At 46.8% G+C, this 14222-nt stretch overlaps 1 protein-coding gene across 2 annotated transcripts in view; it reads left to right on the plus strand.

Annotated features, from left to right (window-relative positions):
* Position 1: 1 nt before the first annotated feature.
* Positions 2-14222, plus strand: part of CIAPIN1 (cytokine induced apoptosis inhibitor 1) — a 29610-nt gene continuing 15389 nt past the window's right edge. Inside the window, exons 1-4 of one of the 2 annotated variants that reach the window (XM_068260826.1) lie at positions 2-106; positions 3206-3369; positions 4145-4297; positions 9289-9368. In XM_068260826.1, the coding sequence (XP_068116927.1) occupies positions 3207-3369; positions 4145-4297; positions 9289-9368 (396 nt within the window). In that variant the 5' untranslated portion in view covers positions 2-106; position 3206. The remainder of the gene's footprint in view (positions 107-3205; positions 3370-4144; positions 4298-9288; positions 9369-14222) is intronic. The other variant, XM_068260827.1, reaches the window with a different exon arrangement.

Below are 14222 nucleotides of genomic sequence, written 5' to 3' on the forward strand. Positions count from 1 at the left end.
ATGGCGAGGCGCATCACTTCCGGCGGAGTCGGGGCGGAAGTAGCGGAGAGAGCAGCGCTGTGGCTCGCGGAGCAGGTGGAGAGCGGAGTTACCCGACAGACAGAAGGTAAAGGGATGAGGGGGCGGGGCCAGGGCCACAGTCACGTGACTGGCGACCCCCTGTGTGAGGAGCCTCTGCTGGAAGCTGCTGGTCTCTCAGGGCAGGATGGGAGCTTCCAGCAGAGGCTTCTCACACAGGTGCCTGCTGGCCTCAGTAATACCAGCTACACACCATACAATTTACCTGCCACATCGATTATTAACAACATGTCCAATCTGATTTTCCGATCGATTTTTGTTCACTTTTATGAAAATCGATTGGAAAATCAATCGAAGTTCAGATCGGACATGTTTGAAATAATCGACGTGGAAGTAAATCCGCCAGAAAATTGTATAGTGTGTGTACCAGGCATTAGGAGATTGACAATTTGACCAATTTCAGCCTGAAATTGGTCACATTGACGATTGGCCGTGCTCTCGGTGGCATCGATTTTCATCACATTCAATAATAATTATCAAAACTGATGATCGACTCACTGCCAAGTCTACTGATGTATGGCCACCTTTAGCTAGAGCCGTGTACATTTCAGAGTGACACAGGAACTGATGAGCAGGAAGGGCTCAGCCTCACTGTAAGCGCTTTTCTGAGCTTGAGATTGATTTTTTTCACGTATGCGATCGTGGCGATTTTTACGTGATTTTTATGTAATGAAAGTGAATGGGAACGATTTTTAAAAAGTGCTCAGCAAGCGCAAAGCAATCACAAAGCGCTCAGAAAAGTGCTTATAGTGTGGCAGAACCCTCAGTGCTGTAATCTACTGGGCAAGAGAGAGTTTTTACGCTGACACCACAAACTTATCACAACTTTACTGACAGCCCACATTAATTACTTTTTTACTGACAGTTGGCAACAGTGCAGCCAATGTGCTGTGACACATTTATGTGTGGTGACAGATCATTTGTCGCCACTTCCTAACCTGGGGACAAAGTTCTATTATACTCACCTGGGGCTTCTTTCAGCAACCCCCCCCCCCCTTCCTTCTCCCAGCCTGACATGTCCCGTGGCTTTCTTCCAGTCATCTCACCACTATGTCCCTCTGAAGGCTCACCGCCTGGACCCGTCGCAGGCTACTGGGCGTGCACCTCCTTGACCTGTACCCCCCTGACCAAAAAAGCGCAATATGCCACCGGGACAAGCCTAGTGTGATCTGAGCCTCAGTAATGTTGTGATCAGTGGTGTCGGGATCACCATAGCTACTGCTATGTGTCTCATAGCCAAGGGGGGATTGGTATGGGTGGCCAGTAGCGATACAGGGGTCCGCTGCAGAGAACTCGCCTCTCCGGGTTCCATCAGTGATCTATCTCCACTATCCATCCCCATCGCTACTTAGCATTGGGGTGAGTTATACGGTCTACCTATACAGGGGACCCCCAGACTTCCTATAGTGAGGGGTCTTCCTATACTTGGGGGGGCTCCTCTGCCTACGTCTACTGGTGGCCGCTCTAGCTACCTGTGCTGTGATCACAACTGGCTGCCTAGACTTTGGGACTACCTATACTGTGGTGATAATATGGCTTCCTATACTAAGGAGGCCCTCTGGCTACCTATACTGGGGGTCACACCTGACTACCTATACTGGGGGTCACACCTGACTACCTATACTGGGGGTCACACCTGACTACCTATACTGGGGGTCACACCTGACTACCTATACTGGGGGTCACACCTGACTACCTATACTGGGGGTCACACCTGACTACCTATACTGGGGGTCACACCTGACTACCTATACTGGGGGTCACACCTGACTACCTATACTGGTGGACACACCTGACTACCTATACTGGTGGACACACCTGACTACCTATACTGGGGGACACACCTGACTACCTATACTGGGGGACACACCTGACTACCTATACTGGGGGTCACACCTGACTACCTATACTGGGGGTCACACCTGACTACCTATACTGGGGGTCACACCTGACTACCTATACTGGCAGGCCACTTATAGTGGGGGAATGCTACATAAGGGTCCTTTTCCACTACTCTGCGTTTTGCGCTCTGATTCTGATTGCTAACGGATCGTAAAATGCTGAGTACAGTAAAACTAATGGAAACGGCAATAAGCATTTCATTTAGTGTGATCTGATTGCGCCGCCTTTTTGGTCTGAGCGCAATCGTCGCCCTGCCGCGTTTTGTACGCGATAGAGCGCTGCTATTCTGAGTATAGTAAAACAAACAAAATCGCATTAGTGGAAATTGGTTTGAAACACAATTGCAATCATATTTCATAGTGGAAAAGACCCCTAATACTAGGGGCCCCTCTGGCTACCTATACTTGGTGGAGGGGCCCCTCTGGCTACCTATACTTGGTGGAGGGGCCCCTCTGGCTACCTATTCTTGGTGGAGGGGCCTACTTCTGGCACCCTATACTGGGGACTACCTAAAACTGGAGGTCCCGCTGGAAACCAACTACTGGGGGGTACCTAAAGCTGGGGGCCCCTCTGGCTATTTATACTGGGGGTAGCTACTTATTACTGGAGGTCCCGGGACCCGCAATGCCTCTGCAGGTCTTCTGTGTTATGTCACAGCAAGGTGTAAGAAACAAAAGTAATGATCTGCACAAATGCTATAAAAATGAGTCCTTAATTTACAATGCGAGCAGCTTTTGTGGTTTTCCACTAAAATTTCCAGTATTATTTACAATTTTACATTATTTGTGCAGATCATTATTCATGTGTCTGGATTCTAGACCTGGCTGATCTTGCACTGGTGGAGATGCTGTACTGAGTCGCAGGGCTGTGGAGTCCGTACAAAAATCATTCAACTCCGACTCCTACGTTTATGAAACCTCCGCCTCCAAGTACCCAAAATTACTCCGAATCTTCGACTTCTTAGTCTATTACTTACCAGAGCTGTGAATTTGGTACATAAATCACCCGACTCCTCAGTTTATGAAACCTCCAACTCCCACTCAAGGTACCCAAAATTACTCCGACTCTCCGACTCCACAGCCCTGCTGAGTATAGAATGTACATACAGTGTAGTCTCTTACCTGCTGCAGGATGGATAGCTGGATGCTGCACTGAGCGATGTACGCATAATGTGTACCAATAACCCACAAGCGTATGTCTCTATTTTCTCTTTTCTCCTCTGCAGGATGGAAGGGTTAACAGACTGGGTGTCCCCGGGCAAGCACGTGGCGGTGACGTGGGACGCTTCCTCCTCCCCTGACAGCCTCCAGGACTTCATAAAGAAGGTGCAGGAAGCTGCGGCCCCAAACGGGAAGGTTTCCGTGGAGAATCTGGACCGCCTGCTGTTGTGTGAGTTCAGTGTGAGAGTGATACTAATTAAAGCGGACCTGAACTCAGAACTTCCTCTCTGCTCTAAAAGTCAAGCAACAGCATAATAATGTTTAAAGAAAAACATTTATTTGTTGCAGCTGATACAAATCCTGCAATAAATCTGCAGTGTGTCTACTTCCTGCTTTCATGGAAGCAGACATAGGGTTAACATCTTGTGTTTACAAATGAGCTTATCTGCAGTCTCTGCCGTGGCAGTCAGGTGACACAGGGGAGAGATCAAACTGCAACTTATGATTAGTCACAGATGAGGGGGAAATAGGGCCCTTTTCCACTAGCAATCACAAACGCCAGCAATTGCGATTTTTCATTAATTCTGTTATGCGATTTGTGATTTTTTCTTTGCATTGCATTATCATTGTAAAAAATCGCTCCAGAAAGCGATTGCGATTTGCGATTTCCAAATCGAATCACTGTAGTGGAAAATACTTCTCGTGATTTCTATGATAAAGTAACAACCCTAGCGATTTAAAAATTACTAGCGATTTGCGATTCAGCAATTGCAATCGCTCTAGTGGAAAAGGGCCCTTAGACAGGCTAAATTCTCTAAATACATTCAGGGTGCGTTTCTCTCTGTTTTCCTTCTGTCCTGTGCAAGAGTTCAGGTCCCCTCTCACAAGAGTGGCCAGTTGCTTAATGAGCGTTAGTTTGGCATATCCAGGCCATACGAGTAAGTAGGTGTGTCAGTATGTATTCTCTTGTCATGGTTAGTAATTGACTCTTGTTCCTTTGGCAGCGGCACATGCGGATTCCAGCTTCGATGTGGTTCTCCTCGGATTGGTCCCGGGAAGTGTCACTGCGCACAGCTCCGATGTCCTGGCTGAAGTCACTCGGATACTGAAGCCCGGAGGGGCAGTGGTTGTACAGGAGCCGACCGACCTCCAGGCTGGTGAGACTGCGGCTTTATCAGTGAATACCTCTCCCTCTGATGGTTGTGTAATGCCTCAGCTGATAGATATTCTGGCTCCAGGAGCATGCGTGTGATTTCTGCAGATAACTTCACGCTTCCTGTCAGCTCAGCTATTAAAGGGAACCTGAAGTAAGAGTTATATGGAGGCTGCCATATGTATTTCCTTTTAAGCAATACCAGTTGCCTGGCAGCCCTGCTGATCCTCTGCCTCTAATGCTTTTAGCCACAGCCCCTGAACAAGCATGCAGCAGATCAGGTGTTTCTGACATTATTGTCAGATCTGACAAAATTAGCTGCATGCTTGTTTCAGGTGTTATTCAGACACTACTGCAGCCACATAGAGCAGCAGGGCTGCCGGGCAACCAGTATTTTTTATAGATATAAGGTATGGCAGCTTCCATATCACTCTCACCTCGGGTTCCAGAGCCGGCAATCCCCCAATAAAATATACATACCTGGGGCTTCCTCCAGCCCCCTCTGGCCTGATCACTCCCATGGCATCCTATTCTCCCTCTACGTTCCTCCGGTACTGGCCATGGAAAATCCACCATTCGGCGCATGCGCAGTCCGGCCAGGCGCGCTCCCCTTTCTCGCTCCTGCAGCTGGGAGTGCTCTGCGACTGCGCAGTAATACTGTGCACAACGCTCCAGGCGATGTGATGCACAACGGGAGCGCGCTCACAGCCGGGCCGCGCATGCGCAGTAATACTGTGCACAATGCTCCAGGCGATGTGATGCACAAAGGGAGCGCGCTCACAGCCGGGCCGCGCATGCGCAGTTGGCCCGGGACTGGAGGACTTTCCGGGGCCAGTACCGGAGGAATGGAGAAGAGAATGCTGTGGGAGCCAGAGGAAGCCCCAGGTATGTATATTTTATTGAGGGATCGCCATCCCAGGATCACTTTAACCATACACACGCCAGATGAAGCTCGGCAGAGGCGGTCGTTATTGAATCAGTGTGTGTACAGAAGCTTCCAACCCCTCTCGACCAACGATGCATCCTGGCAGATCGCTTTGCCACTCACCGGGCTCTTCGTGACATCACTCCCATTCCGGTCCGTCACAATGCTCCTCTGAGGACAGTCAGTGACATGATTATGTAGTCTGTAATGTGCTGCAGAAGATGTCAGTGCTCTATAAATACATAATAATAATAATAATATGGTAGGACATTACACTATGACTATGGTAGGATTAGAGTGTGAGCTCCTCTGAGGACAGTCAGTGACATGACTATGTACTCTGTATAGTGCTGCAGAAGATGTCGGTGCTATATAAATACATAATAATAATATAGTAGGACATTAGACTATGACTATGGTCGGATTAGAGTGTGAGTTCCTCTGAGGACAGTCAGTGACATGACTATGTACTCTGTAATGTGCTGCAGAACATGTCAGTGCTATATAAATACATAATAATCATAGGCGTCCGCACATACGGCAAAACCGGGCATCTGCCCGAGCCTGGCCGCCCGCTACCCCCCCCCCTGGCCGCGTGCCCATGCAGCCAGAAGGAGGGGTCCAGCGCAGAGAAGAGAGAGAGCTATGGGCACAGTGGGGAAGGGCGGACGTCTCCCCCCCTTCCCTCACCTTAGGGGGCTCTCTCTCCCTCGCTGTCCCCTCCGGAATGAAGTGTGCAGTGGCTGGGCAGCGGGCGGAACTTACCTCGTCTCGCTCCTGCGCCGGAAGTTCTGGTGCCGCACTCTGGTCTGGATCAGACCAGAGTAGCGGCTAATCCATCCAGCGCGTGCGACGAGAGGAGGTAAGTTCCGCCCGCTGCCAGCCGCTGCACACTTCATTCCGGACTCCAGAGGGGAGAGCGAGAGAGGGAGGGAGAGCCCCCTAAGGTGAGTGCCCATAGCTCTCCCTCTTCTATGCGCTGCTCCCCTCCTGCTGGGGCACACATGGCAACTTTTTCTGGGGACATATACCCCCTACCTACATATACTGGGACATATACCCCCTACCTACATATACTGGGACATATACCCCCTGCCTACATATACTGGGACATATACCCCCTGCCTACATATACTGGGACATATACCCCCTGCCTACATATACTGGGACATATACCCCCTGCCTACATATACTGGGACATATACCCCCTGCCTACATATACTGGGACATATACCCCCTGCCTACATATACCCCCTGCCTACATATACCCCCTGCCTACATATACTGGGACATATCCTCCTGCCTACATATACTGGGACATATCCCCCTGCCTACATATACTGGGACATATACCCCCTGCCTACATATACTGGGACATATACCCCTGCCTACATATACTGGGACATATCCCCCTGGCTACATATACTGGGACATATACCCCCTGCCTACTTATACTGGGACATATACCCCTGCCTACTTATACTGGGACATATACCCCTGCCTACATATACTGGGACATATACCCCTGCCTACATATACTGGGACATATCCCCCTGGCTACATATACTGGGACATATACCCCCTGCCTACATATACTGGGACATATACCCCTGCCTACATATACTGGGACATATACCCCTGCCTACATATACTGGGACATATACCCCTGCCTACATATACTGGGACATATACCCCTGCCTACATATACTGGGACATATACCCCTGCCTACATATACTGGGACATATCCCCCTGGCTACATATACTGGGACATATACCCCTGCCTACATATACTGGGACATATACCCCCTGCCTACATATACTGGGACATATACCCCCTGCCTACATATACTGGGACATATACCCCCTGCCTACATATACTGGGACATATACCCCCTGCCTACATATACTGGGACATATACCCCCTGCCTACATATACTGGGACATATACCCCCTGCCTACATATACTGGGACATATACCCCCTGCCTACATATACTGGGACATATACCCCCTGCCTACATATACTGGGACATATACCCCCTGCCTACATATACTGGGACATATACCCCCTGCCTACATATACTGGGACATATACCCCCTGCCTACATATACTGGGACATATACCCCCTGCCTACATATACTGGGACATATACCCCCTGCCTACATATACTGGGACATATACCCCTGCCTACATATACTGGGACATATACCCCTGCCTACATATACTGGGGACATATACCCCTGCCTACATATACTGGGGACATATACCCCTGCCTACATATACTGGGGACATATACCCCTGCCTACATATACTGGGGACATATACCCCTGCCTACATATACTGGGGACATATACCCCTGCCTACATATACTGGGCACATATACCCCTGCCTACATATACTGGGCACATATACCCCTGCCTACATATACTGGGCACATATACCCCTGCCTACATATACTGGGCACATATACACCTGACTACATATACTGGGCACATATACCCCTGGCTACCTGTTCTGGGGACATCTCTACCCCTGGCTACCAGTTCTGGGGACATCTATACCGCTGGCCACCTATTCTGGGGACACCTATAGACCTGGGGCTACCTATTTTTGGGGAACCACTGCTGTCAGATTGAGTGTATTTTGGGGAACTGCTGCCAGGTGAGAGGTGTCTACATATTAAGGGGGCATTCTGCCTATTTATGTGAAAAGCTGTCTATTTATGTGCCTCATGTCTGCTGAATTTGTCTTGTTGCGGGCCTCATGGTTACTGACTTTGTCTTGTTGGGGGCCTCATGATTTGTTGGGGGCCTCAAGATTGCTGAATTTGTCTTGTTGGGGATCACATGATTGCTAACTACGAGACTATGGAAAGAGCTGAATCATCATCATATGAGACAATAGCATTAAACCTACTTTTTCCGCTTTTTAAAACAGAAAATGAAACTGGGAGGTTCTAAAAAAATGAATATTTTTTTCAGGAGTACGATGGATGAGTTGTTTATCTTCACAGTTTATTTTCAACTTAATTTTCCATAATGTTCATGTATGAGTTAAAACGTTTGAATTTAGTTTAAATTGCTGTTGGCACTTTGTGATAGTAAAGTGACTTTGCAGTTTGGACACTCGACCTCCAAAAGGTTCGCCACCACTGTCCTAATCTAATGTCCCACCATTGCTTAGTTCATGTAAACTTGTCTCCACCCACGACCACACCCACATTCTGGTTCATGACCACACCCATTTATCGGCGCGCTACGCGCGCCGCATGACGTAGCTCCAACACCAACCCAGATTTGCGGCGCGCTTTTTGCTCCCCACTTTTTGCCCCCCCCTGGAAAATTTTCTGCGGACGCCCATGATAATAATAATATGGTAGGACATTAGACTAGGACTATGGTAGGATTAGATTGTGCGCTCCTCTGAGGACAGTCAGTGACATGACTATGTACTCTGTAAAGTGCTGCAGAAGATGTCATATGTATTCTGTAATGTGCTGCAGAAGATGTCAGTGCTATATAAATACATAATACTAATATGGTAGGACATTAGGCTATGGTAGGATTAGATTGTGAGCTCCTCTGAGGACAGTCAGTGACATGGCTATGTATTCTGTAATGTGCTGCAGAAGATGTCAGTGCTATATAAGTACATAATAATAATATGAGGACTTTAGACTATGACTATGGTAGGATTAGAGTGTGAGCTCCTCTGAGGACAGTCAGTGACATGACTATGTACACTGTAATGTGCTGCAGAAGATGTCAGTGCTATATAAATACATAATACTAATATGGTAGGGCATTAAGACTATGGTAGGATTAGATTGTGAGCTCCTCTGAGGACAGTCAGTGACATGGCTATGTATTCTGTAAAGTGCTGCAGAAGAAGTCAGTGTTATATAAATACATATTACTGTTTATTTAAAAGGTGTGACTTTAAAGTGGTATGATTTCCTGTATACAGAGGAATGTAAAGGTGTGATTTAATCTATAGACAAGGTTATCCGTCACCCTCAGTTATAGCACGCTGTATAATGACCACCTCCTTTTATCACTTTGTGTCTCCAGCAGATCAAAGCTCCAAACTCAGGTCTCCTTCCCGCCTCTTCTCCAGCCTCACTCTGTCCGGCATGACCACTGTCACGCAGGTAGGTCATCATGGGGACAGCCATTTTCTTGTAGCCTGATTCCCTTGTCTTGTGTCTAGAATAAAGCCTACCATATACTATTAATGTAGTCATCAGAAGACTGACACGCCCTCTGGTCAATGTACTTGTGGCGAGGCTGTAGCAGGACACGCCCTCTGGTCACTGTACTCATGGCGAGGCTGTAGCATGACACGCCCTCTGGTCACTGTAATCATGGCAAGCCTGTAGCATGACACGCCCTCTGGTCACTGTACTCGTGGCGAGGCTGTAGCATGACACGCCCTCTGGTCACTGTAATCATGGCAAGCCTGTAGCTTGACACGTCCTCTGGTCACTGTACTCATGACGAGGCTGTAGCCTGACACGCCCTCTGGTCACTGTACTCGTGGCGAGGCTGTAGCATGACATGCCCTCTGGTCACTGTACTCATGGAGAGGCTGTAGCATGACACGCCCTCTGGTCACTGTACTCGTGGCGAGGCTGTAGCATGACACGCCCTCTGGTCACTGTAATCATGGCAAGCCTGTAGCCTGACACGTCCTCTGGTCACTGTACTCATGGCGAGGCTGTAGCCTGACACGTCCTCTGGTCACTGTACTCATGGCAAGCCTGTAGCATGACACGCCCTCTGGTCACTGTACTCATGGCAAGCCTGTAGCATGACACGCCCTCTGGTCACTGTACTCATGGCAAGCCTGTAGCATGACACGCCCTCTGGTCACTGTACTCATGGCAAGCCTGTAGCATGACACGCCCTCTGGTCACTGTACTCATGGCAAGCCTGTAGCATGACACGCCCTCTGGTCACTGTACTCATGGCAAGCCTGTAGCATGACACGCCCTCTGGTCACTGTACTCATGGCAAGCCTGTAGCATGACACGCCCTCTGGTCACTGTACTCATGGCAAGCCTGTAGCATGACACGCCCTCTGGTCACTGTACTCATGGCGAGGCCATAGCTTTCACTACCAATACAAATTCAGGAATCTGAAATAAAAATTCCTAATGATGTTTAGATTTAGACATAAGATGCCCATACAGCTAGCGATGTATCTAGCAATGTATGGGCAGATCGGCTAATCGAATCTGATACAGAGCTATTGGCTGCCTATACATGACAAGCCGATTCCCAATCGATTCCAGCCCTTTATCACGCCTAAACTCACTTTAGGCATGATAAGTTTAGGCGTGATAAGTTTAGGCGCGATAACTATAGCACCAACTGGGTTAGCACCGCAGTGCACAGCTGATCAAAAGTTTTGCGCTAGCAAAGTCAGGTGCACTTCGCATAGAGTTTAATTGCGCTGCTTTGCGTGCGGGACTTTGCGCGCGATCTAAACTTATCATGCCTAAACTTATCACGCCTAAACTTATCACGCCTAAACTGGCTTTTCACCAGCGTGGTGCAATGGTTATCACGCCTAAAGTCTCTAACTGGGTTAGCAGCGCTTTGTGAATCGAGCCCAGGAATCTGTTTTGTGATGTCAGGCCGCCCCCTCTGTCACATTTCTTGGTCGTTGCGATATTGCACGCTATTACCGCCACAAACCCGATCAACCGCGTCAGACGGGGATTTTCCAGCATGGGCGATTGATACATTGGACTGGTTTAGGCTTGAGATTGGTCAAATTGTCAATCAGGTATGCTTGTTACTTCACCAATTTTCATCCAGTTCGATAAAATGATTGAACCAGATGGTCGATCGGGCTGCGATTCTGCTAGATGTGTGGCCAGCTTTAGCGAAAGATATCACTTTAAATTATAGGTAAAATTACAGACTAAAATGTCATAATGTATTTATCTCCCTGATAAGTAAATCATAGTAATGGTGCTCGCTGCCTAGATTGTGACTATTATCAGATGCAATTCTGAAAACCTCCCAGATCCCAGTACAGCATCTGCAAGGTAGATGGAGAGGATTGCCTGGTGGATGGAGGCATCCATAAATGATAAAAGGAGCGTTTGTTTACCTCTCCTGTAGAACCTAATAGTCAAAATATTTATTGCACAAAATGACCAGGATCAGACAACGCGTTTTGCTGGAGTTCTCTGCTTCATCAGGTCAATCCTTGAGGTGCTGGTGACAGATCTCCTTTTGCCATGTGGTATATTATTGACCTGATGAAGCGGAAAATGCCTGTGAAATGCATTGTCAGATCCTCTTTATATATAATAAATATTTTTTCTTTTAAAGAGAATCTGTATTGTTAAAATCGCACAAAAGTAAACATACCAGTGTGTTAGGGGACATCTCCTATTACCCTCTGTCACAATTTCGCCGCTCCTCGCCGCATTAAAAGTGGTTAAAAACAGTTTTAAAAAGTTTGTTTATAAACAAACAAAATGGCCACCAAAACAGGAAGTAGGTTGATGTACAGTATGTCCACACATAGAAAATACATTCATACACAAGCAGGCTGTATACAGCCTTCCTTTTTAATCTCAAGAGATCATTTGTGTGTTTCTTTCCCCCTGCAGCTATCTTCCACTGAAGTGTCAGGCTGTTTCTTCCTGCAGAGTGCAGACAGCTCTGCCTGTATGTAATTTCTCAGTATGTGAAAGCCCAGCCAGCTCAGAGGAGGATTTATCCAGCTTGTAAAAGATAATAGAGTAAAGAGAAGCTGCACTAATCTAAATAACACACAGGCAGTGTGCAGAGAGGGGCCTGGAGGGGGGAGATGCATCACAGAACCACAACACTGAAGAACTTGGCAGCCTTCCAGACACAGGCTGACAAGTCTGACAAGAGAGAGATAAGTTGATTTATTACAGAGATGGTGATAGTATAAAGTGCTGCAGTAAGCCAGAACACATTAGAATAGCTTTTGGAACTTGTAGGATGATAAAGTCTCTTTAAGTTGATTTGGGCTATTAGGTTCTACAGCAGAGGTAAGAAGCCAACTACTGCCTTTCCTTTTTAAATTGTCTTAAATATTTTATTATTTTTGGCACCTCTATCCTCCAGTCTGTCACTGCTGCTTTTTTTTTTTAGTACCTTCCCATTAGGGGCCAACTGTATTATCAGATATACAGTGGTGTGAAAAACTATTTGCCCCCTTCCTGATTTCTTATTCTTTTGCATGTTTGTCACACTTAAATGTTTCTGCTCATCAAAAACCGTTAACTATTAGTCAAAGATAACATAATTGAACACAAAATGCAGCTTTAAATGATGGTTTTTATTATTTAGTGAGAAAAAAAACTCAAAACCTACATGGCCCTGTGTGAAAAAGAAATTGCCCCCTGAACCTAATAACTGGTTGGGCCACCCTTAGCAGCAATAACTGCAATCAAGCGTTTGCGATAACTTGCAACGAGCCTTTTACAGCGCTCTGGAGGAATTTTGGCCCACTCATCTTTGCAGAATTGTTGTAATTCAGCTTTATTTGAGGGTTTTCTAGCATGAACCGCCTTTTTAAGGTCATGCCACAACATCTCAATAGGATTAAGGTCAGGACTTTGACTAGGCCACTCCAAAGTCTTCATTTTGTTTTTTCTTCAGCCATTCAGAGGTGGATTTGCTGGTGTGTTTTGGGTCATTGTCCTGCTGCAGCACCCAAGATCGCTTCAGCTTGAGTTGACGAACAGATGGCCGGACATTCTCCTTCAGGATTTTTTGGTAGACAGTAGAATTCATGGTTCCATCTATCACAGCAAGCCTTCCAGGTCCTGAAGCAGCACAACAACCCCAGACCATCACACTACCACCACCATATTTTACTGTTGGTATGATGTTCTTTTGCTGAAATGCTGTGTTACTTCTACGCCAGATGTAACGGGACACGCACCTTCCAAAATGTTCAACTTTTCTCTCGTCGTCTCGTCGGTCCACAAGGTATTTTCCAAAAAGTCTTGGCAATCATTGAGATGTTTTTTAGCAAAATTGAGACGAGTCTTAATGTTCTTTTTGCTTAAAAGTGGTTTGCGCCTTGGATATCTGTCATGCAGGCCATTTTTGCCCAGTCTCTTTCTTTTTAGTGGAGTCATGAACACTGACCTTAATTGAGGCAAGTGAGGCCTGCAGCTCTTTAGATGTTGTCCTGGGGTCTTTTGCAGCCTCTCGGATAAGTTTTCTCTGCGCTCTCAGGGTAATTTTGGTCGGCTGGCCACTCCTGGGAAGGTTCTTCACTGTTCCATGTTTTTGCCATTTGTGGATAATGGCTCTCACTGTGGTTCGCTGGAGTCCCAAAGCTTTAGAAATGGCTTTATAACCTTTACCAGACTGATAGATCTCAATTACAGTACTTTTGTTCTCATTTGTTCCTGAATTTCTTTGGGTCTTGGCATGATGTCTAGCTTTTGAGGTGCTTTTGGTCTACTTCTCTGTGTCAGATATCTCTCAGCCTGGGGCTGACTACAGAAATTGAACTCAGGTGTAATAAACCACAGTTAAGTTATTTTTTAACAAGGGGGGCAATCACTTTTTCACACAGGGCCATGTAGGTTTTGAGTTTTTTTTCCTCACTAAATAATAAAAACCATCATTTAAAACTGCATTTTGTGTTCAATTATGTTATCTTTGACTAATAGTTAACGTTTTTTGATGAGCAGAAACATTTAAGTGTGACAAACATGCAAAAGAATAAGAAATCAGGAAGGGGGCAAATAGTTTTTCACACCACTGTATGACCAGCGGGGACCCTTGCAAGCCCAGGCAGAGGGGGTTATTCCTCCGTAGTCCTTATTTGTTGATTTCAGATTATTTGCATGTTACCCTATTTGTGAGTAGCATGTTATACTGTTTTGCTTCTGTTTTTTCCATCTTCTTTGTGTTTTTCCTGGTTCTGGAGTTTGCTGGTCCATCACCTTGCAGAATAGCGGGGATTGGCGGTCGTGTTGTTTGAGTGACTGCAT

The sequence above is a fragment of the Hyperolius riggenbachi genome, chromosome 11 (genome assembly GCF_040937935.1).
Source record: "Hyperolius riggenbachi isolate aHypRig1 chromosome 11, aHypRig1.pri, whole genome shotgun sequence".
Taxonomy (NCBI): domain Eukaryota; kingdom Metazoa; phylum Chordata; class Amphibia; order Anura; family Hyperoliidae; genus Hyperolius; species Hyperolius riggenbachi.